General features: G+C 38.9%; 2 protein-coding genes across 3 annotated transcripts; one reads left to right on the top strand and one right to left on the bottom strand.

Moving 5' to 3' along the window:
- The first annotated feature begins 1903 nt into the window (after positions 1-1903).
- LOC149009823 (kinase superfamily with octicosapeptide/Phox/Bem1p domain-containing protein) lies at positions 1904-13349 on the top strand. Of its 2 annotated transcripts, none has more exons than XM_089162322.1 (9): positions 1904-2315; positions 2612-6124; positions 6215-6301; positions 11090-11242; positions 11338-11501; positions 11585-11732; positions 12104-12226; positions 12326-12413; positions 12992-13349. In XM_089162322.1, exons 2-9 carry the CDS (start codon positions 3164-3166, stop codon positions 13165-13167), a joined length of 3900 nt encoding a protein of 1299 aa, XP_089018448.1. In that variant the 5' UTR covers positions 1904-2315; positions 2612-3163; the 3' UTR covers positions 13168-13349. The 2 variants fall into 2 exon arrangements, with proteins under 2 accessions (XP_089018448.1, XP_089018447.1); XM_089162321.1 differs by having other exon boundaries at positions 1905-2315; positions 12989-13349.
- A 5298-nt stretch (positions 13350-18647) lies between these two features.
- On the bottom strand, positions 18648-21167 carry LOC149009822 (9-cis-epoxycarotenoid dioxygenase NCED6, chloroplastic-like). Its single transcript, XM_089162216.1, has one exon. The coding sequence runs from the start codon at positions 20602-20604 to the stop codon at positions 18793-18795; it is 1812 nt and encodes a 603-aa protein (XP_089018342.1). The 5' UTR covers positions 20605-21167; the 3' UTR covers positions 18648-18792.
- Positions 21168-26687: the final 5520 nt, after the last annotated feature.

Below are 26687 nucleotides of genomic sequence, written 5' to 3'. Positions count from 1 at the left end.
CAACCAAATAGGAAAAATTACAGTATGTGTTGCTACTTGCTTGAGATTTCATGGTTGGCAATTGGCCGGTGTGAGCTTTCCGAGTGTTTTTTTTTTTTTAATTTGAGATTATGCTGAAGACTCCTTTCCTGGCTGGATCCTACTGATATGGTTGCTTAAATTAGTCTACGCTTCCAATGAAGTGTGGAAGGCTCAAGGCAGCTCCTGCGCTTACTGATATAAAACCATGAAAGCATAGACTGCTGCCATGGGCTTTTCTCCTTGAAGCACACCAGCCCTAAGTAGTTCCCTTTTTAACACCTAAAAAAGCTTCAGATTTGCTGAAGGAGTAGTGCCATGTTGTGGAGTTTGAATTGGGTTTTTGCTCTCTTCATATTTTTTGTCACATGACAAAGGTGAGGTTTATTTTGACGTATTAACAAAATGATTTGGCCATGGGACCCTCAGTGGATATCATGTGGGTCCTATCTCTATTGTGTAATAGAAAAGTGTGAACAGAGTACAGACCTACTCTAACAACTAGCAGATTTGAACATTTTGTTGTGAGAAATTCTTATTTTTTGTTAGTGCTAATCAATGCCTAAAGTTTACCATATAAAGAAAATTCATTGCGAAACATGGGTTAGCGAGAATACCCACCTCAGCTCCTCTGAAAGATTCAAGATGGCAAGGTGAACCATCTAAATCCTGATTATTCTTGTTTAAAATTCTAAGCATGTTTACCAAATGTTTTTCTATTTTATAGTCAACAAATCGTTACTGTATGATAAGTATTATTCCATCCATCTCTGTTTTGTTTTTTGGATCTGAGGTATATTATTATTCAATCTCTTAACAAATAAATCTACCAAAGAATACTTCCATGACTACGAATTGGTGGAGCCAACCCCGAGATGACAGAGGATCTTTGGATTCATAAATTAATTGGGACATCTCTACTTAATGTAAAAATAAATTCAGATGGGCCAGCTCGAGGTTGGTTCATCTTAGAATGTTGACTGACGGTCAACAGTCATAAATGCAGATGGGCCCTTACCAACAAATAAAAAAGCAGATGGGCCACTTCTCTAGCCCAAAACGTTCTTAAAAAACTCTGAATTTACAAATGAGTGTTGATTGTATGAAAGGAAATAGTATCAGAAGAAGGAGAGTGTGAATATGTGAAAAAAAAACCAGGAGGTTTTGATTCTTGAACACGGAAACTTCGAGTTTGTGGGTTAAACTCAAGCCACATGCACTTGTAGTTGTCCTCTCATGGTGGCATTACCATTCACCATTCAGATATTAATGTGTTCCCTATGCCACTTGTTCTGACAATGTGTTCCATCTGCCACTTGCTTAATTAACATAGTAGAGTTGTTTTCTATGAAATAAATATGATATGATAGAAGTAGAACCCAAAAGATGGTTCAGTCGTTAAACACCATCACCTCATAAGTGAGAAGTTACAAGTTTGAATCTTTTCATGACTGGGTTTCTATTAAATATCGATTCTATACTGAATTGACACTTTTAGTTGGCAATGGCTTGAGACTCAGGGCATTATGATGGGCATCAGTAGCTGAATGGGGCCTATGGATATTGAAAATTCACATTCCACAGGCGATCCAACTCATGCCTCATAATTGCAGTAACATTCACTGCAGCAGCAAAGCAGCCATGGAGTTGATAAGGGTCGTGACTCGTGACCCCAACAACGTTATCAAGAATTTTTTGATTTAGAAGCGTGGGTCCTCTACTCTGTGGATCCGTAAATGAAGGGGAAAGAAATACCTTTTATTTGTAATAAATAGAAGGCAAGAACACTTGACACTAGTTGACATAAATAGCTTCACAGGACTTCAATACTTTTTTTCTCTTTTTATTAATTTAATTCATAATTTAATACTAAAATCTTGTAAGCAAGAGCTTTCAAACCAGCCCACTCTCCACGTAGAGAAAAATTTCATAAATTTGTTTTCAGTTAGGCCCCTCCTTTCTTGATGCCGCCATATCCTCATTGATGTCGCTCTCGGACGCCTGAGATTGAAATTCAAGGCGTAGGCAGCGGGCTCTTCTTCTTCTTCCTTCTCTCTCTTTTTTTTTTTCCTTCTTTCCTACCCAATTCAGTCTAAGGCAATCCAGTCATCACCCATACCTTCCAAACATTTCCAACAAAGCCCAGAACCATTGTCCACTTACCCTTTTGGTTTTGGGTCCCTCTGATTCGATTCGCCATAATCGAATTCTTGGAGGGGCAAAGAGAGCCAAGGAAAAGAGGAGGAGAGATGAAGGAACTTCAACAAACAAGTTCCACGGGATGGGTTAACATACAGGTGCTCTTGAACGATCTTCTGTTGTTTTCTGCATCCAATACTGCTACCCTGCTTTTGCTGCAAATGCAATTTGGCCCATTTTACTTCCTGCTGGTTTTGATTTAATTTGGACCGAAATTGTCTTCATTTCTATTTGTCTGATAGATCAATGCCTTCGAGTTTGTCTTTAATCCCTCAATTCAATATTTTGCTCTCTCTCTCCACATTTTGTATTGTTAACTGCTGATTTTTTGTTAGGCAATGTTGGATGTGTATTTTGTTTACGGCGCTTTAATTGATTCATTTATTCTATGCAGCTGTTCTGTTTTGAGCTTCTATTATTTTCCTAGTTATCTGGGACGTATTTTCTCTGTTAAGAAAACGAAGCAAGGTAGGTGATGGGTTGATCCACATTTTTCCCTACTTCCATCTGCCTGGACCTTCAGAGCTACATTCTTCTGCGGGTAATCCTGCCATTTCCAAATTAGTGTAATTATCTGGAGATCAAAGGGTAATAGATTGGCCTCCTTTTGTATATAACTCACAAGCTTATATGCATAATCACTGAGGATCCTTTGGCTCTTCAGTTCTTTTAGATACAGAATAGCAAGAAAAGTCCCTTTTTTTGCAATTTCAGATGTCATTTGGTTGGCCTGAATAGGGGGATACGAATCCTAAACTATGAGAAATTGAACTGAAATGATTGAGTTTTAATATACACAAAGAGGAGGAGGAAACCATGAGAGCACTATTATCATCAAGGAGAAGCACCAGCATATTTTCTCGAGAGAAGGGGTCAGAGGATAAACAAGGAAGCTAGAAGCCTAGAATGTCCATACATTGCCGATAAGATTCTGGATTGTAAAACCATGAGTGGCGAGGTACCTATCCCTTCAGGCGGGAGGATCCTGCAAGAATCATCTTCTGTTGCTAAAGGCGACGAATTCCCTACAGGAAAAAGTGCTCATAATATTTCTGTACAGACTGGTGAAGAATTTTCTTTGGAGTTTTTTCAAGACCTTGTTGCTCCAAGAAGAGTACCTATCACGCATAATATGGATCAAGGTAATAGAGAGGAATTTAATTTTAATCAAAATTATCAGCTGAGGTATGAAGATCTATCTGGTATTCTTGGGCTAAACAGAATTGACTCAGGATGTGGATCTGATGCTTCAGATTATGGTTTGGGAAGAGGGTGTGCTGCAGGGGTTGAAAATAAGGTCTATCTTGATAAACAAAGTAGATATCACAGGGAGGCCAGTGCAAGTGGGGAAAGACCAGGATATTCTAATGGGGAAATGGGCTTTGGCCAAGTTTTTCAAGGGCCATTTGCTCCACCACTTCCTATTTCAGAGTCTCCACATGCTCATCTCTCTAATGCACCAAGGACTTCGGGTTGTTTTCAATCTGGCAAGATGAAGTTCCTTTGCAGCTTTGGTGGAAAAATCTTGCCTCGACCAAGTGATGGGAAGCTTCGATATGTGGGTGGAGAAACTCGGATCATTACCATCAGGAAGCGTCTTTCTTGGGAGGAGCTTGTGAAGAAAACATCAGCAATATGCAACCAACCTCATACAATCAGGTACCAGCTCCCAGGTGAGGACCTTGATGCCCTTATATCTGTGTCATCGGATGAGGATTTTCTGAACATGATAGAGGAGTACAATGAGCTTGAAAGAATTGAGGGTTCTCAACGGCTGCGCATATTTCTTATTCCTTCAAGTGAATCTGATAGCCCATGTTCTTTTGAAGCGAGGGCTTCCCAGCACAGCAATTCTGAGTACCAATATGTTGTTGCTGTGAATGGCATATTAGACCCGAGTCCTCGGAAAATGCCTAGTGGCCAGAGCTTGATAGGCCAAGTGGGACATAATTTGAATGGTTCTTCAAGCTTCTTCAGAGATTCCCCTACTTCGCTGCATCCATTGGAGACCAAGGATGGAAATGCTACCCCAAATACGGGTGGAATGTTTTCAAATGCAGCTGCTCAGTTTTTTGTTGTCCCCCAGAACCCATCAATGTCCCCTAATCAGTCACCTCCTTTGTCACCCTTGCCAGTTCAGCAAAGAGATTCCAAGGGAGTTCAGATGCAGTTATATGAGGATCAGTTGGGTCACAGTAGTAACGATAGCACCAGTCCCTTTGTTACTGACCAACAACCTGACAATTACTGCATTGACGCTGCTGGGTACTTTCTTCTACCTACTGGGCCTGGACCATTAATGAAATACCATCTCCCTAACAATTGCATGGTAGACAGGGAACAGACAAACAAACCCTGTGGAGTGCATCTTCACAACCGCAAACCCAGCAGAGAATTTGTTCGGCCAGTATTTGTCCGAAATGCCAGTGACTTGGCTGAGTACTATTGTGAGAAGCCCGTGCTCAGGGAAAGGGCATTCCACTCTGATAATTTTTTCTCGCACTCAGAAGATCCAAAGGGAATCTGTTCAGGATCTAATGATTCAGTTAGTTCTAATCGTGGGATGCCACATGCTCGATCTGATTCACAATTGCAGGAGCAAGGAGGGAGGTCTACTAACTGTTTGCAGGAAGGAATAACCCTGTCACAGCCACTTGACATTGGAACCACACAATCTCCTTCTTGGTTGAAGTCAACTACCATCCAAAGGAACAGGGAATTTGCTATACCTGAGTTTCAACCAATTTTACAGGTTACAGAGTCTACTGGATCCCAAAGGAGAGTGGAGTCTCCAAGTCATTCTCATTGTCCAGAATCCTCCGACGGGAATCAAAGACATCACTGGGGTGCCCATCACGCACATGACAATAGCCCAATGGCTGCAGATGTCCCCAGTTTTATGTCCAAAGAATTTGACAAGGAAAATCCTGGATTGAATAATGATCTTTTGAACTTGATGACTGAGAAAGACACTTCTCTGCATTATGGAAACTACAGTCAAAGCAATACCAGTAATACACCAGATTTTACTGTTGCCAATAAAATAAAAACTCCCTTTGCTGAACACCATCCAAGTTCTGTTTTTGGAGTTCATAGTTCCCCACAAGAATTCCAAGTCATTGGAAGCAGCAAGGCTTCATCATCTGGTACTGCTTTGGAACCTTCTAAGGATATTATGGGAGACCAACCTCAATGCTATCAGTTGCATGAAAATGCATGTGAGCTTCTTGTGAATAGCCTAAGAATTCCTAAGGATCAGATCTGTACCCCTAGCGTGCCAATAAATGGTGAACATGGAAATGAGGTGAATATCTTACCAACATCTACTGTCACATGGTCCAGGAATATTGACGTTGAAGGCTTAGAAAATTTTCACCATAAAAGTACAAAGCAACAGTCTAACGAAAATTCTTTAACTGATCTGGTTTGTGATTCAACCTTACTACATTTTGATTCTCAGAAGGAACCTATAGTGACAACTTCTGTAAATGTAGTTCCATTTTCCATTGGAGAATGTGCTGGTTCAAACACAAGACTCCAGGCAGATGATACCAGCCCCACTTGGTCTTCATATCAGACTGCTGCTACAGATGTTGCTTTGAAGAGAGATGTTACTCTCCTTAATGAAGAACCTGTGAATTTTCTTGATGGGAAGATTGAAAGGGTAGACCAGGGGCTGAACTCATATGGATCATCAAGAACTGAAGATGCTATAATTATCCACTCAGAATGCTCAAATAATCTTGATCAGCAAATTCAGCTGGAAGCTGTTGTTGTTGAAGATGTGACTGATGAGATGCCTCCTCACCTGGAGTCCTTGGAAGTTCTCCCTCATGTACTGGATACTAGTGGGGATGTCTCATCACCTAGGATAACTGAAGCTGAAAGCATGAGTCCAGAATGTGAGGTATGCCTCTTTAGCTATTGATTTACAGTGCTTACTTTGATAAATTATGTCTCTGCCGCTGGAGTTGAGTTTTGTCCCTCCATGATCCAGGATACTATAACTGATGACAGATATATGGATGAATCAATCAGTGATGCTACAATAGCTGAAATAGAAGCTGGCATCTATGGTCTACAGGTTTTATACATATCTTATGTGATTGCCACCAGATTTCCATATTTTCTCACTTTCAATATGATTCGTACCCCAGTGATTATGATTTGACTTCAATCTCAACTAACTTGACCTGTCTATCTTTTTTTGGTCTTTAAGCATGTTATGTTGAACTACTCATCATGACAGTGAGGAGGGGGTTGAATCGATGTCTTGTTATTTATTATTATTATTATTATTTATTTTTTTATTTATTATTATTATTATTATTATTATTATTATTATTATTATTATTATTATTTTTTAACTTAGAAATAAACCAAACGAGTTGAGTCAATCACCAAGAAAACACACATGTACAAAGGAAAGAGATCTTCGACTAATGATTCAAAGCTACTAAGAAATATATTTAACATGCATGTTTGGTAGCAGCGCCGCTACAGGAAGCACCAACCCCTAATTTAGCAGCACTTTAGCAGGAGCGTTTTCCACAGATTTATCCACTCCAACCCCTCTTTCAATCACCCACTTGAAGTTTAGAAGATTTAACATATGCTATTAATAATATAGCATTGGCCAGGGTAGTTTACCTTAACAAACTATCTTCACTCTCATTTTAGAGAACCTTGATAACTGTGTTCACTTCAACACTTTGCTTGGCTATCCCTAATGCCGGAGGTTATCAATTGCCAGGAACCTCCTCACTGGGTGATATGGGACTAAAGTGTGCACTCCCTCAATGATCTCCCTAACTTTGGAACTATGCTGCTTCTTGGTGGGAGATCCGCCAGGCTGGCTGGCAGTATGCTGTCTTTTTGTGTCATATTCTACCCAATTTATGGGCACAGTGTCCTTGCTGTTGCCTACATGCTGTTGCGGTTCATTTTGATATCATTCGTAACATCCCAGACCCCCACTACTAGCATGATGTAGAGAGAAGTGGTAATTGTAATGCAGTGTGAAGGTCGTTTGGTATTACGTAAAATATTGAGGGAAAAGACATGTAGGGGATTCAATAAATGCAAAGATAGGGAACAATAAATTGAAATTTAGTTTAGCAGAGTTGTTGGATGCAACTGGAAGCTTAGTTGTGAACTGTAACTACCTCTAGGGAACCCAAGGCATTGGTGGGGCCTTTGATGCAGAGCAACCCCAACAGGGCACCAAGGAGCCAGCCTAGGCAACCAAGACAATGCCTTGACATTGTGATTGTAAGGATATTTCCCACACATAATTCCTTATCCTATGGTTTGGACAATTTGTCCTTATACTTGCCTTCTCCATTGATATATTTTGAACTGCTTAACAGTTACTTATCTTTAGGTGGACCTTTATCTGTTCAATTACACACATTGGTGTGTAAACTAGCACACGAGTTCTGAATGATTTAGGGATGCTGAATAAACACAAAAGTGGGTTCTATACATGTTAAACCTTTTGTCTAATGGGTTAATCGCTACTTTAATGAACCTAAAATATGGGTAGGAGGAATTAATTTTATTAGTTAGTCTAGTTAGAGTCCAATTTCTTTGTTTTATTTTTCTTTTAAGTGCTTTAGTTTGCCTGGATAGGTCTCTCTCTCTCTCTCTCTATATATATATATATTTTGAGTCTTCTATATGACTTGAAGGGCTACAACCTTGGGCACTAATCTAAGTAATGAAATTTGACTTGTTGACTTTGGTTCTGTGGTGATTCTGATTCCATGTTTGGTGTACTGGTGATAATTCTAACTCTGTGGAGTAGGTGGTGATTCCTGTCATATCCTTTGTATTAAGTTCTAGTAAATAGTAAAATAACTCAAAATTCCTATTTTATGAAACTATCTTTGAATTTTTTTTCCCAGTTAAAGATTCTGTTTATTGCTTTATCAACAGAGTCCCTTAACTGACTCTGCTATGAACTCCCTAATTTCTTGCAGTTGAATTCTGTTTTCCTGTCAAAATCTCAGTTAAGTGCTTGAGAAGGATTCTTCCACTTCTTTGAGTCTGGCCTTTGGATTGCCGTTTATTATGATGGTTTTCTCCATACTGGTTTAGTTCACCCAGTATACTGAAATATTGAACAGGTCTGATACTCTAATATCAGATATTTGAATTCTCTGGTTTAGTTCACCCAGTATATTGAAATATTGAACAGGTCTGACACTCTAATATCAGATATTTGAATTCTTTCAATTCTGTCTTGTTCTTGTTCCCTGCAATCCTGTTACAAGCTAATCTCCCACTTACTGAGCCGTTGAACTATTAATAAGGCTTACAGTATCAATCCAAATACAGAATTTAACAAAAAACCAGTGGGTTAGGGCTAAGCATATTATGTTACATACTTGTGGCTACTGGCTCTAGTCCTACCCTTCCTGGTTTGGAGAACATTAGTGAACCATCTTGACTTCTTCTTTCAGCCCCTTCTTTGCACTGACGTGGGTTGTCATATAAATGGAACAGGATAAAGTCCTCTCTAGTCACTGGAGAGGAGCCTCACCCAAGGGAATAGTTGTTAGAGTTTATGTGACATGGGTAATTTTGTCACTGATTTATTATATATCACATGGAGTTTTAATTTTATGTTTTGGTTAATTTTTACCTTTCACATCCCTAGGGATCATATGTAATTCCAGGAGTACATTTAATGAAATAGATTGGTGAGAGTAGAGTTTTACTCTTCCAAGGTTTTCCCCCACCTCTCTTCCTCTTCTGTCTTCCTTCTTCCATTCTACTCTTCTTCTTAGCTAATATTCCTTGGCTTTCTTACTAGAATGAATCTACACGTAGTTTTCTATCATAACTTTTTAACCAGACTCTTCAAAAGTGTAGGATGCTATGGGATTGACCATGAACCAAAATTAAATGGTGCTTATGGACTTCAGTGTTGGGTCATAATTCGTAAATGTTGACCGCCAACTAGAATAATAATAGCTCGTCCAAAACAATGGTCCCATTAGATATTGATGAGCATTCTAACCAGACTGTCGCTTGGGTTTATAGTTATTATTACTTGACTGAAAATTTTAATATCTCTACTTTTCTGTGCTTACAACTGGTGATTTGGATTTTCTTTACCTCACTGGTCCCTAGGGAGAGAAATAATCATCAGTAAGAAATGTCGCATTTCCAGCTATCTACGATTATCCATCAGTAAGGAAAGTAATATAGAAGATGATGTCTCTCAAAGTCAAAGGATTACAGTAGGGTAGCTGAAGTGGAGAGGTGCTTCTAGAGTGTTACGTGATCTTTGTATTCCTTTAAAGCTTTAAGGAAAAAAATTCTAGGACAACCATAATACAGGCTATTATGTATGGGGTGGAGTGTTAGCAGTTAAAGCATCATATTGATAAGCTAAGTGAAGCAAAGATGGGGATGTCAAGATGGATGAGTAGCAAAATCAGATAGCTAAAAAAAAAAAGAAAAAAAGTGTGGGGTTGGGAGTAGCCAATCCAAGAATAGTCACAAGAAAGTAGCTTGGAGTGGTGCCATCTTCAGTGGAGGCAATCAGATGATCTATTTCAGAGGAATAACTTGATTCAGAGTGAAAATACTAAAATAGCTAGTGGCAGGCCTAAAATGACTGTGCGATAAGTGGCGAGAATAGACATGCGTAATTTGGGTCTTGTTTCTATGATGGTATTGCATAGAGCTAAATTGGAGGGGTAGATTCATTTAACTGACCCAATTAGTTTGCTTCACATTGATTTATAGTTGGGATTGATTCCATCCCCCCCCCCCCCCCCCCCCCCCCAAAAAAAAAAAAAAAAAAAAAAAAAAAAAAAACTGCTTTGTGTGTCTGTGATAGGCATATGTGTGTCTCCATGTAGCTGACCCCATTTTAGTTGCAATAAGGCTGAGTTGTTGTTCATGTGGGCAGAGAGAGCTGAAAGATAACGGTAAATATATGCACTTTTCTCACATTCTATTATCTTTTCTTCATTTTGTGTTCTATTCAAGGGCTTGTTTGGCATTTGACCATCCTCTCAAGGATAAAGTGTCAGGGTGATTCAAATCGCTGTTCTAGCCAGAAGAAAATTGATTCTATTAAATTACTGAAAGCTAAAATGCATTTGATTTCATTCCTGTGGAATGATTCTGATGGGATTTTATCCTCTGGGGGTATATTGACTAGAATCACCTTTGTGTTAGGGTTGATTCTCTATCATTCTTCGGCTTTTTTGCCAACTGGTGATTTTCTTAAAAATGAAAATTCTGCGGTAGAGGGTTGGGCTTTCAGTTCGAGTTCAGGAACATGGATATTTCCACCCCAATTACAAGAAGTTTCTTGGGAAGAAGAACATGTGAAATTTGATATAGAGAAATGTAGATTTTATTACTCTCATTCTCATCCATTCTTACTTCTTTATTTGATGATTTTTGAAATAATTCTAATTCAAAAATTTCCACCATTTTATACTAGTTAGTTCTTGTTCTAACTTTTAATCCACTTTCAATTGCTTGGTCCCTTCTGCATACTAGGAGAGGCCTCCATTTTGAACCATTTTCTTGTAGTCACTTTTCTCTTGAAATATTTGCTAGTTTAGAAATATTTAATATTCAAAGGATATTTCACATGCTGGAGTGCTCCATTGACAGAACACGGTTATTCCAGTCGTTGTTGTGGCTTCCATTGAATACGATAGTGGAGAGTTGTAATGATCCAAACATAAATTTATTGTACAACTCTTACTTTACTAATGATTTATGAGAGATAATCACTTCTATCTTTGTTCTTCTTTTTTTCCCCCTTTCCTGGTCAACTTTTTTGGTGAATGGCTGAATGCCCAGGTCATTTATTCAGCTGATTGTTTCATATTATGGACAGATCATAAGAGATGCTGATCTTGAGGAATTACGTGAGTTAGGTTCTGGTACATTTGGAACAGTTTTTCATGGGAAGTGGCGGGGATCAGATGTTGCTATTAAGAGGATCAAGAAAAGCTGTTTTGCAGGGAGGTCATCTGAGCAAGAGCGGTTGGTGGGTCTCCATCATGAGTTCTGTTACTGAGTCTACTTTCTCATCGTGTTATAATATTTTCCCCTGGATATTGTGTTACTTTCTTATCACTACAGACTAAAGACTTTTGGAGAGAAGCACAGATCCTATCAAAACTTCACCATCCAAATGTTGTAGCATTTTATGGGGTGGTCCCTGATGGGACCGGGGGAACATTGGCAACTGTAACTGAGTTCATGGTGAATGGATCACTTAGGCATGTCTTACTTCGGAAGGATAGGTGTGTTAGTATTAATTTCTTTACTTACATTTTTCTCCCCTTTAATTCCCTGCGAATTAATGAGGCTTAAATGTGTTCTGTAGGGCACTTGATCGGCGTAAGAGACTTATAATTGCAATGGATGCTGCTTTCGGCATGGAATACTTGCATTCAAAGAGTATTGTTCACTTTGATTTAAAATGCGACAATTTGCTGGTCAATATGAAGGATTCTCAGCGACCCATATGCAAGGTAAGATAATGATAAATACTAGCTTTTCAAGAAAGAGTTTTAGTGCTTGTTGGCTTTAAGGTTTACATGCTTACTTTTCACATGATGTTGGCTATCCTTCTTCCCTTCCTAGTGTGCTAATTTATCGTAGTTTTTTGCAGTAACTTTATGGAACATTGTGTTTCTAAGTCAGTTTTAAATTCAAAAGAGCAGAATATGTTCAATAAACTTTGGTGGATAATTTTGTGGATATATGATAAATTGAACTGTCCAACTGCATATTTTGGTAGAACCTCATTGCTAGAATCCTTGGTTTTGTAGGGCAACAGTTCAAAATTGAGTTTTCTGCTGGTATTATTTTTCTTATGGTTATACGGAAATTTGGTTTCCAGGTTGGAGACTTTGGATTGTCAAGAATTAAACGTAATACACTGGTATCTGGTGGTGTTAGAGGAACACTTCCGTGGATGGCTCCTGAACTATTGAATGGTAGTAGCAGTAGAGTTTCTGAGAAGGTTTGTGGGGAAATCAAAAGTTACTTCAAGATTTTGCAGTAGGCGGAGAGTAAAGTGCAATGATGCTTAGGAATTAACAATGCAATTTAGCTTTGACAGGTTGATGTTTTCTCATTTGGCATTGCAATGTGGGAAATCCTGACTGGAGAGGAGCCATATGCCAATATGCATTGTGGGGCAATAATAGGTGGGATGTCTTTATCTAATGATTCTTGTTACTGACTCTGAGTTTTATGCTTGTCTCTGATTCAATGGTATCATGTATCATGGTCAATACTGGGTTACATGCATGTTAATTGCACGGATAATCCTACATTGCTGTAGAGGAATAGTGGGTTATGTCTGTGATATAAACATGGGCCATGAGCAGGTGCAAGATAAAGGTATGCACCATTTGCATTTACAGTAGCCTTAAAAAACAGGTGAATTGGTGCCATGCGTGGGTAAATTTTCATGTTGAAGTTGGACACATGTGTTTCAACCCCCTCCCGCCCTTGCTCTGGATCGCTAAGAGTAATTAATAGGTCTTGGAAATGTTTCTACTTCCTGGGTATAACGGCAAAGAACTTTGCTGCTGCTAACCATAATGTGATTATATTTGTCTGATTGATTTTGGGGGTCTCATCTTCACCCTGATGTCATTGGGTATAACATCTTTGATTTCCTTTGCTCTGTTTTCGGTGTACTGGTGCAATTTCTTTTCCTGGTGTTGTTTTGCTTATTACCCATTATATGTAACCTGCAAGTTTACTATGGATGAAGGAGGCATCGTCAACAACACGCTACGGCCAGCAATTCCAGAACGTTGTGATCCTGAATGGAGAAAACTAATGCAAGAGTGCTGGTCCCCTGAACCAGCAGAACGGCCATCATTCACAGAGATAACTGACAGGCTGCGTGAAATGTCAATGGCACTTCAGACAAAGCAGGCACAGAGATGAGAGAGCCTAGATCCTTGCAAGTAAGAGAAAAATATATTTATATATATACTGATTCACTCTTGGATGGCTAACGTAGCCTCCCTCCTGTAGATTTAAATTTTGGAGATAGAGAGAGAACCAATGACATCTGTAATATTATTCTTTCACTTTTTTATAATAAATCAGTTAATTATTTTCAGAGCTGGGAAACAATTCATATCAAATTATATGTGTCTCAAAAGAAGCATATTTTCAAGTTTCCTTCTCTTTCTCATTCTTCTTACATTCTCTGCTCCCTTTCCCTTCAAAAGAGAAAAGGAAAATTGAACCCTGAGAGAAAGAGGAAGAGAACATGGATTTTGCTAATGAAGCTGATATTTTGGTTTTCTTCTCTTCTTTTAATGCCCATACAGCACCCCTATGTAACTGTGTTGTTAAATACCTCTATGCTCTCTCTCATTGGTTTGGAGCTAATGCCACGTGGCCAGCAGGAAAGCTTTTCCTTCCGTATGTTTTCATTGATTGTTTAATTATGTGGGCCTTTGATTGTTGGGTCCACAGATGGGCCTTTTTGGTCTCCCAAAAGCTACTACCGAGCGGTCCATGGAAGCTGAAAAACTGTGAAGGATTACCCGACATCATAAGTATGTGCGGTTTGTTGTAAGAAAGACATGAATGGATATCATGTGATCTTCACTGGTTTTGGTGTGAGAAACATTGTTGTCGAGTTTTGAGTCTTGAAAGTTTGTGAAACTGTCGACTAATATTATGGGACAATACATGGGGTGTTCGGTTGATGTGTTCTTGTCAACTTTTTTGTGCTCATGTTGCTACTTTCATTGTAAATTCTTCTATGGTAATTTTTTTCTACCAAAAAGGAATTCTATCTATGGTCTTTTTCTTTAGGGGAGTAGTTGAGCTTGTTACTGACACAACATCATATTCAATTTCATAGTTTTAGATAGTTAAATCCAAATATTATGTGATACGGAAGTTTCCTATCCAACCGGGTCAGACCCGGTTGGGACTCCACATGCCATGTAGTCGGGACTGAACCGACTAGCTTGATCAAGGCGTAATGTACGCTAAACTTGTATGACAATCGCTCTCAATTGGGAAGGTCAACTCTAATCCCAAGAGAAACAACGGCCCTTGTCGGGTAAACTTACAAAATACATAAAATGTAATACTTCCAGTATAAAAATAAGGACATTACCCCTCCGGTAAACATCCAATATATTATGAACATAGTCTTGTGTAATTCTTGCACGGGACCTTAACATGTTCACTGTCTGAATAAGCCATTGGAGGCGGTTGCCCGGTATTATAGCCGGCTCGCGTCTAACTTTTCTTGCAGAACTCATCGTCTTCAGAACGAGAGGAGGTTTAGTCGGGAACAGCAGCAATATAACTGTGACGCATCATTATGTTTTTCATGCTTTCCATCTTAATGAATTTTATTTAGCGTGGAACCTCTATAGACAAAAAAAAAAAAAAAAAAAAAAAAAAAAAAAAAAACAAAACTACTTTTCATTAGTTTTCATTTAATTTCTCTCATTTTAATGCCCATACATCACCCCTCTCTCATTAAATATCTCTATGCTCACTCTCATTGGCCTGAACCATAGTGCCAATCAACCAGCAACAAGCTTCTTCCCTTCAATAGGCAATTTATAGACATGGAAACATCATCCCACCTTGGTTGTCTGTTTGCTTATGGCATTCTCATTAGCCTCCACGTTTGTGGAGAGGAGCCATGCATGCTCCCAAAAAAAAACTGTATTCTCTATAAAATATATAGGAACTTAAAAGTAAGTTTGCCAAGTGGCAAACACACTGAGATTCTAAGCAGACTAAAGGGAAATTGCATGCCAATGTTAGCAATGGAATATGATTGAATGAGCATAAAATTTCGACACGTGGTTTTAAATTTTTGCAAAAATCTGAGATCCAAAATTGAAACACGACACATGGTTCTAAATTGCTCTCATTTTTTAATTACACAATCTTGGATGTTTATGATCAGAACAAGTATAAGTAGAGGACAAGACATTTTAGTATGTACGAGGAAACTCTTGTTTTAGGTTGAAAAATACAACGGTTTGGTCTAGGTCACGTTTAGTTCAAAAAAGTTTTTCTTTGTATATGACTCTTCTATTGTTTCTAGAAATAACTAATTAAGGATAAATCATAATTTTGATGACCAAAATACCCTTATAGTGCAATGGTCAAGATTGTATCATGTATGCCATTTCGATCTAATGGTTTTGGTTTATGTTAAAAGATAAATTATAATTGTAATTTTAATCTTTTTATTTTATATTCAAGGGTCTTAAGATTTCACATTTACAAAATTATGCCCTTGATATTGAAACTCAATCCACTATGTACTTAACCCTTAGGGCATCCTCTTCCTAAAATTTGCCGGAAATCCTATCATGCACCCTCGGCGACCACCACCCATTCCCCCACCGGCAACCACCGCCCCACCTCCACCGGTTCAAAACCGTAGGGGTTTAAACTTCTAACCCTCCGCTTGCTTATCCCTCTCACAGAGGCTGTATTTGATTTCACAAAGTTTTAGATGCTATGAAGACAAAAGAGTAGTTTTTGATTTCATTTGAGTGTATATTAACCAATAACTCATGCCACATGAAGAAACCCACTTATATGGAAGTTCAAGAGCCAAAGTGTGTATGGAAGTTAAAGTTTAGCACCGGATTTCAACACTTTCCTCCAACTTGTCCTCCTATCGTTCTTTCTTTGCTTTCTTTTGTTGTTTTTCTTATTTATTTTCTTCTTGTCAACTTTCTTGTTCGTATAATGCCACTGTCATTATTCTCTATAACCTTCAAATCAACTTGTCCAATAATTTCGATTTTTCTTCTTTTAATTTCTTCTTCAGATCCCTCCTTAAAAGCTTCTGATTTCTTCTAAATTTGGTTGTGGAATTCTTGACATTTTTATTTGTTTCTGACATAAAAATTTCAATCATTTTCTTTTGTTTAACATGTTTTGAGATTTTGACCAAGATAATCCCTTTTCGGATTGGGATTTGTATTACACTTGATTTCTGTGCCAATGTCGTTTGCTAGTAAGGGAATTAGAGTTTCGATCGGTAGCTGGTAAGTGGAAGATTTTAGGGTTCCTTCTTTTCTCCGGTGGATGTCTACATCGGATTTAGATACTTTGATTAAGGTTTGCTGCTTGATCAAGAAGAGGTTTTGGGATTATGTTTTGGCGGTGGATGAAGATTATTAATCCAAGGGGTAATTTTGTAAATTTGAAATCTTACGACGCTTGAATATAAAATAAAAAGATTAAAATTACAATTATAATTTGTCTTTTTAACATAAATCGTTAGCTCGAAATGGCATACATGGTACAATCTTGACCATTGTACCATAAGGGTATTTTGATCATCAAACTTATGATTTGTCCTTAATTAGATATTTCTACAAACCACTGAGGAGCCATATGCAAAGGGGAATTTTTTTGGGTTCAATACCCATGCCTTGGTTGGCATCGACGAGGCCCACCATGGCACCAGTGTGGCCATGGAACTCTCCAATTGGCTTAGCTAGGAAAGAGTTGCCTTCCAAAGGCTGATTCTTGCATGAGTGGTCTAGTCTGAGTGAAGCGTGAGCCGTAGCTGGCTTTGTTTGTCTTACTATTTAAGCAAAACAATGTGAATCAAATATTATAAATCGAGTGTTGAGTGAAGATGGGCAGAGTGATAGATCTGTATGAAATAAATTAAACGTGTTTTGTGTTTTGTGTTTTTCTCATGGTGTCAAGGATGCTGGTATGCTCATAGTGAGACGTGTACGTAACCCAAATTCAAAGTTGCTTCCCTTTTTGAGTTTCTTTTCGTTCTTTTTGGGGGTGGAGATCGACTGGAGAGCATCAGTTCAAGCTCTCCTTTCCAGCTTGGTGTTGGAAGCGATCGACACTTGTAAAGCAAACAAGATTTTACACAAGTGTGTATGATTCATGGGGTATTTGACTCTTCAGAATAAGAAGGGACGCAGCTGTGAAAGCGATTTCTTGGAGAGAGAGGGGTCTCATACTGTTTCATGTCGTCATTGGAGGTGACGCCAACCACAACAACCAACAACCCATTCATGCATCCTGAGTAGCTATCAAAACCAGGAACCACACAGAGAGAAGATTGGTGCTTAAAAACTATGTTTCTCAATTTTTATTTTTCTGGGTAAATCCATGTTTCTTATTTTTGAGACAAGCGTAAGTGTCATTTGGCTGTAGGCATATCAAAACGGACATGGAAATCAAATTTAAAAGCTTGGTGAGTGATTAAAGAAAGGCCTGGAAAAATGCTTTTCTGATCAGGTGATTGGATTTAAAGGTTTTCTTCAGATGATTTGTCTAAGTTCTTTTCAGGTGAAGTTTCAATATAAACAAAACTGCCACCTAGTGGGAAACAAGACAATTCCAACGCCACAGGAAGGTACGTGGCAATGTGGCATGCATGGGATATCCAGAGGAAGCATGCCAAATATATATATATCTAGGAATGAGATTCTGGGTTCCAAATATGAAACGTGGATTGACTTATTTTCAAGAAATCCAACGAATCAACCTTGCTTACAATGTGCTCGTATGGTTTGAAAATTTTCCAAAGATCCAAAGATTTAGATTTCTTCTTTCCTGTCGCACTTAATAATATTTTGATGTAAAGTACTAATATTAGAACAAAATAGCATACATTTTTTGTTACTATTGAGGTCCCCTCCCAGATGTTATAAAAATGGAAACACAACCAATCAAGAACTTCGATCCAATGGCTGTTTGGTTTCGTTCACTCAAACATTAATACTACCAACAATTTTTAGTTTTTATCAATGGATGGGCGCGAATCCAAGTTCTCCCTTGGAAGTTTGAGTTATTTTAGTGCAAATAAACAATCTATACCCTAATTTTGGATGGCAACTGTCACAATCCGCTTTTCGTACCTAGATCCAATCAACGGTAAGGATTTCACAGTCAAAACAAAAGCTTCACCTTTTTTTTTTTTTTTATAATTTTGTAATTGTCTTAGTGGGACCAGTGGTGATAGAAACCACATAAACCGGCGACACCTGTCTAATCTTTTCGGTGACAGCTGTGTCAGTTGAACACTTTTTTCAAAGCTGAAAACACAACGCCACCGGGGACGTTAGGTGACGTAACAATGGTTATAGTAGAGTGGGACCCACATAATTATCCTATAATTGATGACGTGGACTAGAATATCCAATGAGAAACTAGGAATGCTTTTAAAAGCTCTGATGTCGTTAGACATGGCTTGCGCCTTCCGGGAAGACGTGGTGGGGCCATGAATTGGGCCCTCCAGAGGCATGACAGGACAAGAAGAGCACACGCCCTTACTTCAATTGATATGCTTTCCCACTTCATCAACAAAACAAAAAAGGAAAAAACACAAGAAGAAGAAGAAAAAAAAATTTCCGAGCCAAGCAAATATGTGAATATGACTGTAAGCATATGTTAAAAATAATTCGCTACAGAATATACAATCTTAACATTTGGCTTGGATTCCCCACTCAAATTACCCTTTGGAATTTGGACTGGAGGAAAGAAACAGAAATATGGAAAAAGGTGTCTAACTAATATCTATGAACTACGATTCTACTTCTGTACTTTTAGGTCTTTTGAATCAACAAAAGTACCATGAAACCCATATGGAACCCTTGAAGGCAATCTCACAGAAGCCTCTTTTTTCATGGTGGAAGCATTCACCACAACCAGTTCTGATCTTCCCTTCTTCTCATCCCTCACATAACTCATCACATATCCTTCATCTTCTTTACTCTTGTAGCCCAACTGGTTCCGACCTGATGTTGGCACGAAACACGGCTCCCCCCCAAACCTTCCTTCACCGAACTCAAACTTCATCACCTTTCCACTGCTCAAGTCTACCTTTGCCACTCCTGAACACTTGGGCCAGGGCTCTGCAATGGCCATGTAAGCGTACCTTGTCTTTCGCCCTAGAAGCCTCTTGTTGACTTGGCCAGTTTCTAGGTTCAACCCAGGAACAATTTCACGACGGCTCGACTCACCTGTCCTTAGGTTCAATCGGATTTCCGATAGAACACTACGTAGAGATTCTTCATGTTCGCTAAAAATGGAATCTGCAGGAGTCATGCATGATCCAATAATACTAATAATCTTGTCACCTTCGATTGAAGTCTCCTCCCAGGCATTGTACAAATGGAAGCAGAAGCAATCAGGAACCTCGATCCAACGGATTCTTGATTCATTGGTGTCATACTTAGGTAGAACCCCAAACCGGGGGGTCTTGGTTTTGTCGAAGACAACTGGGGATCCTCCCTTTATCATTTGGCTGGCCTCAAAAACCACCTGGTGATCAGGGATCACTATGGAGTTCTCCGTGATGGCGAAGTCGTGGATCATTGTGGGTTGTTGGAGTGAGATTGCAACTTCGTGGGACTTCCTTCCATGTTTATCAAATCTGAAGCTCTTGAGATAAGGTTTCCTAATGACATCATAGCTTAGAGAGAAGAGCTCGCCTGTTGTGGGGTCAACTTTTGGGTGAGCAATCATGGAAGACTCGAGCTGACCAGAGAAATCAAATCGACCAACTGTCTCTAGGTCACCATCTGGTCGGATTCTAACATGGTACGGGAGGTCATCCTCAGACATGGCAAGGAGACGACCATTGAAGTAAACTAGACCTGCATTTGCAACGCCCATGCCTTGGTTGGCATCGACAAGGCCAGCCATAGCTCGTGCTTGGAAGAGCAATAGCCTCGCGATGCCTGTGTGGCCATGCAACTCCCCAATCGGCTTCGGAAAGAGTTGCCTTCCAAATGCTGATTCCTGCATGAGTCGTCTAGTCCGAGTGAAGCGTGAGCTGTAGCTGGCTTTGTTCGTCTTACTGTTTAAGGAAACAGCGTGAATCATACCATCGCCGTCAAAAAGGTGGTGAGCTCCAGATGGTTCGAGCATGGGGTTGGCTCCATTACGCAAATATACTCCATCGAGTCCGACAGGGATACGACCGGTTACCTCCAAATTGTGGTGCACCGGAGTCTCTGAGACGGGGGCAAAATTGCCAGATATTTGGATCTCGGGGTCTACTGTCTTGGAGAGAGGACTCTTCTTCTCAGATTCAGCAATGAGCGAGGTTTCCACGATGTCTAACAAGGAAGCCGCAAGCCTTTGAAATGGGTTGAGGTCGGGTAAGTTGTTGGGCTTGGTTTGGACAGAAAGTGGTGGTGGTGGTGGTGATGATGATGGGACTGAAGGTTTTCGTTCTCGCTTTGGCGCTGAAGTCAATGTTCTTGTGACTTCCACAGAGGGTGTTGTTTTCCTTGTTGATGGTGTCACAAGGACTGCAGAGACATTCCTAACTCGTTTAGTTTGAACGTCACAGTTGTGGATAAGGGGGTTAGTAGAGAAGCTCATAGCAGCATCCATGACTGCTGGTTTTGGAGAATTGGTCTCTTGGACTACTCCGTAAGTGTGGAAGAAGGAAGGTTTGCTTGTATGAGTGTTGAGTGAAGATCAGCAGAGCAATGGATCTATATATAGGCAGAGAAAATAAAACGTGTTTGTGTTCTTCCATGGTATTGAGGATTATGCATGGTATGCTTATAGTGTGACATGTGTCCCAATTTCAAAGTTGAAGCACTTTCTGGGCTTGATTTCGTTCTTTTGGGGGGGTGGAGGTCGACTGGAGAGCATCAGGTCAAGCTCTCCTTTCCAGCTTGGTGGAGAAAAGGTTTGACACTTGTAAAGCAAACAAGATTTTGCACAAGTGTATGACTCATGGGGTATTGACTCCTCAGAATTAAGATGGACGTAGCAGTGAAAGCGATTTCTGGAGATCTCCAGAGAGAGTTGCTTAAGCAATTAAGCAGTGTTGGAAATAAGAGCATAGGTGCTTAAGTCTATGTTCTCATTTTTAATTTCTGGGTTGATCAATGTTTCTTTGTTTGAGACAACCAAAAGTGTCATTTGCTTGCAGGCAAACTTGGTGATTGAATAAAGAAACAAGACTGGAAGAATGCTTTCTAAGTTGATTGGATTTAGAAGGGCATCTTTAGGTGATTTGTCTAGTTCTTCAGGTGAAGTTTCTGAATAAACAAAGCTGCCACCTAGTGGGAAACAAGGCATTAAAATTCCAATGCCACAGGAATTGAATGAGGCATGAGATATCCAGATGGTCCATGCCAAAGTGTATGAGATTATGGTTTTAAATTTGACACGTGGTATTGTTTACCTTCAGAAAATCCAAAAATCAAAGTTATAGTGTGGTACGTGGTTTTAAATTTTCCCCAAGATCCAATGATTTAAATTTCTTCTTTCCGTCACACTAAATTTTTTATGCAAAGCACAAATTATAGGACAAAATGCATGGCCCATGTTGTATTAAACTTTTCATCTTTAGAATTGTAGCACTCAAAGTGGGAAGGCTTTGCTTGAACATGCATTTCATAGGTTCATTGTCTTATAGGTGAATATGCTTATGTTATATATGAAAACTATATAAAAAAAATAACAATAAAACAAGAAATTAAAAAAATATATGTGGGTCAAGAAAATATATGATAGTATACATGTAAGCATATGTTAAATAATACTTCCCTACAAAATATACAATCTTATCATTAAGTTTCCTTTGTCCTTTTACTCTTTGGAATTTGGATTAGAGGATGAAAACAGAAATACGGGAAAAGGTGTCTAATTAGCCTTAATGAATCAAGATTCTAGCATTATACTTTTGAGTCCGGATCAGCTAACCCATCGGAGGAGCACTCTGTGCTCCCTGACGGCTTTACCACCATAAATACAGGGGGATCCAGGGGTTGGGTGATGGGAGTTTTTATTTATTATTATTTTTTACTTGTGGGTCCCACAGAATTTGTGGTGGTAAAGTCGTCGGCTCCCCTAACGGGGTGATGATCCGGATTGTTATACTTTTAGGTCCTTTGAATCGACAAAAGTACAGTGGAACCCATATGGAATGCCTAAAGGTAAATTAACAGAGGCCTCTCTTTTCAACCCTCTTCTCATTCTTCATGTACGTAACTTATTGTGTACCCTTTATCTTCTTTATTATGTAGCCCATACGTTTCTAATCTGGTCCTAACATGATACATTGCTCGCTCCAAAAACCTTTCATTGTCGAACTCTAACTTCATTACCCCTCTAGTGCTCAACTCTACCTTCACCATTCTTGAGCACTTGGACTAGGGCTCTGCACTAACCATGTAAGCATATATACCTAGTTTTTTGCCCTAGAAATCTCTTGTTGACCTGACCTATTTCTAGGTTCAATCCATAAACAATTTGAAGGCGTCTCAACTCGCAGTCGGATTTGCTTTTGTTGACCTCCATTTGTCTTTCATGAGTTGTTACACTTTTCATGGGTTTTACACAACCAAATCATATAACATATTTTCTGATACACTTGTGAGATGTCTTTACTTGAAATAACATTATGATCGTAACCCTTAAATATAAAGAAATAGACAAAATAGAATTGTTTAAATCGATGAAGCAAATCATCCAAGAGTCCACTCTTTAAATTATTTGGTGAATAAATTCAAAAGGTCATTGTCTTACTTCTAGTATATTTCATCAATGATATCTACTTCCTCCAAAGGGCAATTGAAATTTTTCTTTCTTTTGACTCTTAATAGTGCTAAGTCAACTTAAAATTTTGTCATTCCTTTCTTCTCACCTTCTTGCTAATTTCCTTCTTGTTTTCAAGCAAGCTGAACAAGATGGTGACAAAAGAAAAACAAGAGCAGAGTTTTGTGTTGGAGAGAGTGACAAAAAGGTATCTTTAAACTATTTGCTTAAGGTGTGCAACCTGACAAAACTATTTGCTAAGGTGTGCAACCCGACAAATCAGAAAGGTTGTTGCTCAGGTGAAGTTGCAACTGTATAAGAAAAAAACAGTCACCCTATTGGGAAACAAATTATTAAAAAATTAAAATTGCATGAGCTCTCAATGGTTCACACCCTTTGTTTGGACAGGTGGAAAGTTTTACGACCATGAATTTTACCATGTTAGCATGAAATTATATTTTTGACACGTGATTTTTAAATCTTTCTCCAAAACTCGAAGTCAAAAGTGAAGCATGACAAGTATTCAAAAGTTCCCATAAAACCATAAAGTTGAAATTATATTATTCTCATTCCATGTACATGTTCTATATCTTCTTGAGGTTTTTTTTTTTTTTTAATATTTTAATTTATTCTCAATCCTTAACTCTAGCCTATGGAATCAGTGACACTTGTCTCTCTACTGCCTTAGATAGATTTAGAGACACGTGTTTAAAGAAAATGACACCTGTCTGTTATCTATTATCGATGAATTCGAGGACACCTGTCTCTGTGACTCTTTCAAAAGCGAAAGTAAAAGACAAAAGGGTGAGATGGCAAAGCCACTTGACGAGCTCAAGGCGAAGAACCGAAAACTCATCTGGTGGCACTAGGAAACTCGCTACGAGGAACAAGTGATGTAGAAAGGGGTGGGACCTACATAAATTTCCATAATATGTAGGTGACGTGGCTAAAAGATGCCCAATGAGGAATTACGAAAACTAACTATGAAGGTTTGATGAAATGAGACACGGCTTTACAAGTTACAACATCAGAAAGGTGGGGCCCAGGAGGAATTGGGCCCTCTAAATGCCCAACTGCATACAAAGTTGACAAATCAAATCATCCAAGAATCCAGTCTTCGTAATATTTGGTTTGTACATTTTCAATATGGAAGAATAAATTCAAATGGTCAATATCTAGTGACTAGTATATTTGATCAATGATGTCTTCCTCCACCAAAGAAGGATTCAATTTTTAAATTTTGCTAGAATCTGTAGGACTAGCTTTAGCTTGTGTCCGCAAGGGTCAAACCCATAACCTCCACATTAAAAAATATTGATCTTACCACTTTATCAATTCTGCATTGACTTTATTTGAAAATTAAGTTCAATAGATTTCAAAATTAATTGATGAGCAAAACGGAAGATAGAAAGAGGATCTTGTAGATACTTTGTTTGAGACCCACATACTAACACAAATTAAAAGAATTCCATTGAGTTTATTTTCACAAGAAGACAAACAAGTCTAGGGAATAACAAAAAATGGTGTATTTTCAGTTAAAAGTGCTTATCATGCCATCTGCAACAGCAACGAGATTAGATAGCAACAACAAAGCTCTACTTCTCATATACCAAAATGGAAGTTGGTGGAAAAGACAACATTACAATTTATTGGGAAATGCATTACTCTCCCAAAGGTCCGTCATTTTGTATGGAGGGTGTGTGCATATGGACTACCATATGGAGTAGCTCCAAAATGATAAATATTTTGACAGAGTCAACCTGTATTAGATGCTACCAACAACAGGAGGATATAATGCACATCTAATTAGGCTGCTCATTTGCTTGTGCAGTGTGGTTCTCTAGTAGTGTTAACTTTATTTCTCCAAATGATCAAGACGTAAATTTTGGAAACAAGGTAAAGAGCTTACGGGAGGTTATGAAATCACCAACAGAGTAGGCCAGGTGATTCACTAGTCTAGCATTTTTCATGTGCTCGAAAATATGGCTAGCAAGGAATGATTATTGGAAGACGAAGAAGTGGCAACCTGCGCGGAAATGGCACATAAAAAATTCTAGGAATCCATTAGACCTACACCTCAACAACAAACGCATCACAGACATACTGAAAGTCAACAATGGATTAAACCACCTGCTAGGTGGTATAAACTAAACTGTGATGTGTCATTTGCTGAAAATTGGGATAGCATGGGGTTTTGGGCTTTGTGCTTTGCGACTCTAATGGAGAGGTGATTTTTGCAACATTTGGACCTACAAAATTTCAATCGGCACAGATAGGGGAAGCACTTGCAATCAAATCAAGTGTGTTACATACTTTAGGTGAAGGCATCAACAAACTCATAGTAGAATCTGATTGCCACAATATTATTAATGGTCTAAACAGCGCACAGTGGAGTAGAAATAGGGAAATTGATCCAATTATTACTAATTTTAACCAACTGATTTCCAATTTTTAGTCTTGTAAGCTGCGCTTTATTCGTAGGCAGATTAACCAGTTGGCTAATCACCTAGCAAGGATGGCCAAGTCAGTATCTAGGTTGACAATATGGTTGCTATCCACTCCTTGACTGAAGGAATTTGATGTTTAAGTTCAAAGAAAGACTTTGGTTGAAAATTATCACCTTTAAATTCTGATGCCATTATCGTTTTCAACATAACTGAATAAAATGGTGATAGGGGTCAAACTCATAACCGAAATGAAAGGGGTCAAAGTAAATTCCGATGCAACCATGAAGTGGATAGGTGTGGAGATTGGTTTGGGTTTCATTATTTGAAATGAAAGGGGTCATTGCTTATTGGCGGTTTCAAAACCTTCCTTTGCTCAATCAGTGTTGGTTGTAGAAGCTATGGCCTTGAAGGATAACATATTGTTAACAAGGGGCATTTTGAAATTGACAATCAAGAACTTACCGTACCGCCCACTTGGAAGACTGTCTCCATCCTGGTCCCCCGAAAGTCAAACCGATTCTGGATGATATCATGTACCTCAGAGCCAAGTTCATTGAATGTGTAATCCTCATATTTATAGGGAAAGCAATTCATATGCTGATTACCTAGCTAGGAGGGCTCTATCTCTCTTGAGCGAGATAGCTTGGTCCCTTTCCACTCCTTGGCTCTAGGACCTTATCAATTTGAATGCCTTGGCTTTAAATCGAACCTATCTTACACAGTTACACCAAAAAAAAAAAAAAAAAAAAAAAAAAAAAAAAAAAGAAAAAAGAAAGAAAGAAAAGAAAAGAAAAAGAGATAAAGCGACTTCATAACCACGAGTACTTTTTTAAGTACTTAATTTATCGCCCCTGATCTGCGGATCCAGTCAATGTTAAAGATAAGATAATCACAACCTAGGTAGACGACTCAGGGACACCTTTCTCTCTACTCTACTTAGATGGATTTAGTGACACCTGTCTCCCTGCAATAAAAAAACCTGACACCTGTTTTTTTAGGTGTTATTAAAATTCAAATTCAAATTTCGTCCTTTTTCATATTGTAATTGTCCCCGATGGATACAAGGACACCTGCCTATGTGACTCTTTCCAGAAACTTTTAATGAGAGAAAAAGACAAAATGGTGAGATGGCAATGCCACTTGGCGAGATATGGAGAGGAGGGCTGGGATGGGACCTACATAATTTCCCCCAATATATATAGAGATGACGTGGACTAAAAGATACCCAATGAGGAATTAGGAAAACTAACTCCGAAATGAGACCATCAGGAAGGTGTTAGGTGGGGGCCCACTGCCAGCCCAAAATCCAAACGTCCAAAACGCCAAAAAGAACACACGCCCTTGTTTCAGCCGATTGGGCCAGCTCGTTGCTTTGCAGCCATGCCTCACGCTTGTGCAAAACTAATAAAGGACAGAGAGAGAAAGGTGTCCAACCTTCATTTTGACGTTGAGATATCTTAACCAGGTGTAACCCTA

The sequence above is a fragment of the Hakea prostrata genome, chromosome 7 (genome assembly GCF_041222555.1).
Source record: "Hakea prostrata isolate BN-2017 chromosome 7, UWA_Hpros_2, whole genome shotgun sequence".
In the NCBI taxonomy this organism is placed as follows: Eukaryota; Viridiplantae; Streptophyta; class Magnoliopsida; order Proteales; family Proteaceae; genus Hakea; species Hakea prostrata.
This window is presented reverse-complemented; position numbering and strand designations above follow the sequence as displayed.

Coding starts and splice junctions, on each gene's coding strand:
- LOC149009822 (XM_089162216.1), bottom strand. CDS start 20,604: ATGGATGCTGCTATGAGCTTCTCTACTAACCCCCTTATCCACAACTGT.
- LOC149009823 (XM_089162321.1), top strand. CDS start 3,164: ATGAGTGGCGAGGTACCTATCCCTTCAGGCGGGAGGATCCTGCAAGAA. Junction 11,243..11,337: donor CATCTGAGCAAGAGCGGTTG/GTGGGTCTCCAT, acceptor TTATCACTACAG/ACTAAAGACTTTTGGAGAGA. Junction 11,733..12,103: donor CTCAGCGACCCATATGCAAG/GTAAGATAATGA, acceptor TTTGGTTTCCAG/GTTGGAGACTTTGGATTGTC.